General features: G+C 46.4%; 1 protein-coding gene across 1 annotated transcript; it reads right to left on the minus strand.

Moving 5' to 3' along the window:
- Nucleotides 1-367: 367 nt before the first annotated feature.
- On the minus strand, nucleotides 368-4,995 carry LOC111661032 (low affinity immunoglobulin gamma Fc region receptor II-like). Its single transcript, XM_087176116.1, has 6 exons — nucleotides 3,503-4,995; nucleotides 2,175-2,210; nucleotides 1,189-1,452; nucleotides 867-1,109; nucleotides 628-789; nucleotides 368-516 (listed from the first exon to the last, which is right to left on the minus strand). Exons 1-6 carry the CDS (start codon nucleotides 3,531-3,533, stop codon nucleotides 383-385), a joined length of 870 nt encoding a protein of 289 aa, XP_087032242.1. The 5' UTR covers nucleotides 3,534-4,995; the 3' UTR covers nucleotides 368-382.
- Nucleotides 4,996-5,003: the final 8 nt, after the last annotated feature.

Consider the following 5,003-nt stretch of genomic DNA (forward strand, 5'->3'; position numbering starts at 1 on the left):
CTCTAACATGGTTTTCATCTCCTCTTACTTCCTGGTTGAGGAATCTGGGTCAGGTGACAGAGCAGAGAGTATGAAGATGGTGAGAGGAGGAAACACCAGAGAGACTCAGTCAGACCCAGACTCAGAGTCTGTTGAGACCAGAACCAGAGACTAGCAGACGGATCAGAGCCGTTAGCTAGTTAGCATCTTTTATGTGTTCATGTTGTTTGTTAGCTTGTAACTGGCAGTGGCTGACACAGTGTTAGCAGTTGTGCTAATGCTAACTCTCTATCCCTCTACTGACAAAGTTTCAGGTTTATTTAGCCCCGCCCCCTGTCCCCACAAGCTGACAGGATTGGTTCCTGGGGTTTGTGACGTCATTGGTTCACTGCGCTGTTTATTGTCATAAATAAATAAATAAACCTGAATCCATCAACAGCCCTACAATACCTCCAATTTGTCTGCTCGGGTTTTGTAGGTGATGTGATGATGTGATGTCATCTGTGATGTCATCAAGTCCTGCCTGTTCCTCTGGACCTAGATTGAACCAAAGTGAACAACAGAGTAATTTGAGACGCCAGTGAACTGCTGGTAAATCGTATCATTGTGAGATTCTGATGATGTCTCTGTATCAGGTCTGTGTCTTACCTGTAGGTTTCCTCAGGAAGCGTCGTCTCACCAGCAGAACCAGAACAACCAGAACAATCAGACCACAGACGGACCACAACACTGTGAGTGGAGGAGATTCACCGGAGGGGGAGGAGCAACCAGAACCACAGAGAGTTGGAGGAGGAGGAGTGGGGGGGTTTCCTGTAAACAAGAAATGATTGGTGATAAAAGGAGGAGACCGACACTGTTTAAAAAATCCTGACCTTTGACCTCCTGACCTGTGACAGTGATCCAGCTGGGCGGAGACTCTCCATGACCTCTGATGTCACAGCTGTAGAGGCCTTCATCAGACTTGTTAACATGGTGGATGGTCATGTGACCTGTAGTCTCTGTGATGAGGGAGCCATCTTTATAGAAAGCAGCTGGGAGGTTGGAGGGAGGGGTCTTTGTTTTACAGTGCAGAGTGACATCATGTCCCTCCATCACAGGGAGGACAGGACTCTGCAGGATCACTGCTCCACCTCAACACACAGACAAACTACAGCATTTCATCCATTTACACACAGCTTCATCAACACTGACTCCACAGTCTGATCTTACCAGTGACAGTGATGCTGATGCTGTTACTGGTTGCTCCCTCTCTGGACTCACACCAGTAAACTCCACTGTCACCTGGGAAGGTGAAGCCGATGCTACAGGAAGAACCAGCTGATCTTCCCCAGTCAGCTCCACACTGAGTCCTGGTTTCTCTGGTGGTGTTCCTCCTCAGCCTCCATCCAGCAGAGCTGTCGTCCTCCTCACAGCTCAGAGAGACAGAGTCTTCTTGAAAGAACTGGGAGCTGCTGGGACTCACCGTCAGACCAGCTGGAGGGAAGGGGAGGGGCCGTTAATGCCATACTTAGACAGGTGATTGTATTTTCAATAAATACCTATATAATACCTTCTAACAAGAAACAGCCTCCAGAGCAGTGAGGCCAGTGTTTCCTGTCTTATAACAGCTACTTTCTAAAAAGCATCAACCTCCAGACTGAAACATGAAGCTGCAGTTCCTCTAACGACCACTAGAGTCTGGCTCCAACAGTGAGTCAGTCCCCACAGACTCCCATGTTAAACTGTCCAACTTTACAGCAGAAATAAACATGTTTACAGCCTGGTACAAAAACTGTTTTGGTCTCTAGAGCTAATTTCTTCCTTCATGACACCTGTTTATATAACTCACCTGTTTACATTTTATTAAGGACTAAAGTTATGGAGGATTGAGGGCGTGGCCTCTTTGACTGACAGGTGGGTGAGCGTATGAGTGTCACATGATCTCTCAGCTCCACACACGCCCCTCCTCTTTGCCCATGTTTGGATTAGCTGGCACTTAGCTCACTCTGAGCTTCAGAAACCTGTGGGTGACGTCACAGAGGCGACGTCCATCTTTATTTACAGTGTGTGGGTTCTACATTTGCTTAAAAACAGGAAGTGACTGAAAAAAGCTTCATCTCAGATTGCGCTTAACATTTCCTGAACTCTGACGCGTCTCAGCCAGTTTCCTACACATGGTCAGGTGGTTTCCGAACAGCGACATGTCACGTACTCACCTTTGGCGGACACGCAGCACAGCAACAGGTTCAGCCCTGAAAGAAAGAGTTCACATGGAACCAGATCAAGAAGTAGAGAAACCAGGTCCTACGTCTTGTGTCAACTAAACCAGCTCTCAGCTTCTCACAGGAGGCCAGAGTAAAGATTTAAGTTCTCCTTAGCCGAGGGAGTGACTTAAGGGTGCTGCACAGAATCTCTTAAAAGGGTCAGTTTAGTGATTTACAGCAGTGAAAGAGATTTTACAGCAGTAAAGTTCTACAGTTTCCATGGAGACCATTACCGAAGCCGGCCACATTAAAGCAGTGCTCTGCTATTTCAGCCTCTTATCGTTTTGACGGGAACTTTGCGGAAACCTTAAGGAGAAGACTTGAGGGTGTTTTGCGCCCACGTCCTTGAAGCGAGGTCTGAACCGTTAGTGGCAGACGCTTTGCAGAGATGATGTGAAGGCCTGAGGTACAGTTTCACCTCATCACTTCCTGAACAGACACTACAGTTAACCATCAAAGACAAAGCAGCAGAGGACAGTCGTCTCCATAGATACAACACTATGATTTAGAGCCACGGCGTAGGTTTGCATGTGGAGGTTGCATGTGTAAGAACATGTCCACACCAATATTTGAGTGAACTCGTTGACACTACGTTTAGACTGAAGTCATATTAGGTCATTCTGATGTTCCCTCCAACAGGCGGCGTCTCCAAGACAACCACTTTAGGAATGGTAGCATTTGATTTGCCTAAAGTGCGGGAGCTATCTGAAGGCTCAGGACAGTTGAGAATATCGCCTGATGTCACCAGGAAAATGTCAGCTGATGTTGTTTAACCACGTTAGCTAACGTTAACTAGCAAGCTAACCATGGCTTTTATCTTGTGCACGCTAGCAGTCAGGTTGCTAGCAGCAGTAAACATAAAATGGTGGATATATCAAAGCATGAGCTGAATTTCTGTCAAGAAATCCAATAAAAATGTCCCCATGAATGAATTATTTGATAGTAGGTGGATCAGCTGATGAGGAAACAGTTTAAAAATGACAGATAATCAAATATAACTATGTTAAACTATTTGGTTGACAGCATTTAAGAGACGTTTGTTTTGGAAGGTTAGCCATTTTGTTGCGTCGCTACCAATATTGAGGCCAAACCTACGCCCTTGTATAGATCTGTATTTGCTGCGACCCCCCCCCCCTTTAAAGCAGCACCAGTTCTCCTTGATGCACCTGCTCATGGTTCTTCAGGTACATGGCAGGAAAGTTGTTCCAGCACCTTTGAGAAGCTGCAGTTCCTTCTGAATAAGACTCATCACTTGTAAAGACAGAAAAAGAGCCACTTACAGAGCAGACGTCGCGGAGACGAGTCCTCCATGCTTCACTTACTGATTTAGCGAGTGTGTGTTTTTTTTGTTTCACTGAGTCGAAGTAAAGCCCTTCCTCTTCCTCTCTGCAAGTGAGAGTCTGGTTGTGGTTTTCTCAGTTTCTACCTCTGAGAGAAATGTTACTCTGGTGTTTTGTTCTTATCTATATGTTGAATACAGATGTGCAGCGGTACAAAGAAAGAAGGCAGAGATGGTGAAAGTGAGTATCGACTCCACAGCTTCTTTCACTCCAGCTGACGGAGAGCAACACACTCTGGTTTATTATCACTGATAAACTCACCAACAACAACTAATGAAAACACTTAGTGAAGTCGGGATGAATGGAAGTTCTGAGCTGCAGCAAAACATGAAGCCACTTCATCTCCCTTCATCTGTCAGGTGTTAAAATGGTGGAGCTACTGGGAAACGTGGAGGAAGTGTGTGTGTGCATGTGGTAAAGGTATTAAGGACATGTGGCCGTGTTGTACGCTCCTTTCTGCACGCCGTCTCTAAGAAGCGTTTCTGAAGACATGCAGAGAAACCACGTCCGACATGAACTGAACCTGACCCGACCACACTGTCCGATTTTAAAGGCTCCTTCGAACGCGGCCTTTGTTTCCTGGACAACGTAGGCTCCGACAGGTGGACCCCGTCACGGTCCAACATATCCCAGGATTCATTGCACGCAGGAAATGAAAGAACAACACCAACAAAGAGCCTGAGGATTACAGTGTTGTATTTAAGTCTTGTGTTCCAGCTCAGTTCAACAGCTGACGGTACAACTGGTAAAACCAAGAGACTTAAAACGTTTACGTTACGTTTTGTCAAGGTTGCTAGGCAACAGGTGCTACACTTTTCAACGCAACGGTAAGGGTGGGAAACAGCTTGTGAATCGGAGGGAAAACACTCTGTAGGCCAGACGCTCTGGTTTCGGTTCGGCCTCCGCGAGTCTACGGCAGCTGCGAAGGGCCAAACCTTCCTGGACCACGTCGTCCTCTGAAGGAATCGGGACGCAGCACACGTGTGACCTCAAAACAGTTTCTGACAACAACCAACACTTTACGGCAGCACCACGGTAACTCCCAGGGGAGCCAGCAACTCCACAAAGCAACAACACGTGGGAATCACAAGAGAATCTGTTCTGATTCTGGTTAAAATAAGTAGCTCCTCAACATTAGCAGACCTTTGTTGCCATGGTTACAATAATAACAACATTGAAAGGTCACGGATAGAAACAACATAAACTAAAGCTTCTTTCACATGGGAATCGAACAGTGATCTCCTGTGTCACATTCCTGTTTTGTTGACTTGTCATCATCACTACGACCACTAGATGTCGCCTAGCAACAAAACCTAACTATGGGTCATAATAACCGGCTGGTTTCATGGCCACTGAAGTCTCTGTGGTGAGACCGCTGTCCTCTGTATCTCCAGTCCCAGCTCACCGCAGTTTTCTACATTGTTTTCTAAAGGTACTTTAC

The sequence above is a fragment of the Seriola lalandi genome, unplaced genomic scaffold, assembly GCF_002814215.2.
Source record: "Seriola lalandi dorsalis isolate HSWRI2012SDOR001 ecotype SW California unplaced genomic scaffold, Sedor1 jcf7180002054532, whole genome shotgun sequence".
Classification (NCBI taxonomy): Eukaryota; Metazoa; Chordata; class Actinopteri; order Carangiformes; family Carangidae; genus Seriola; species Seriola lalandi.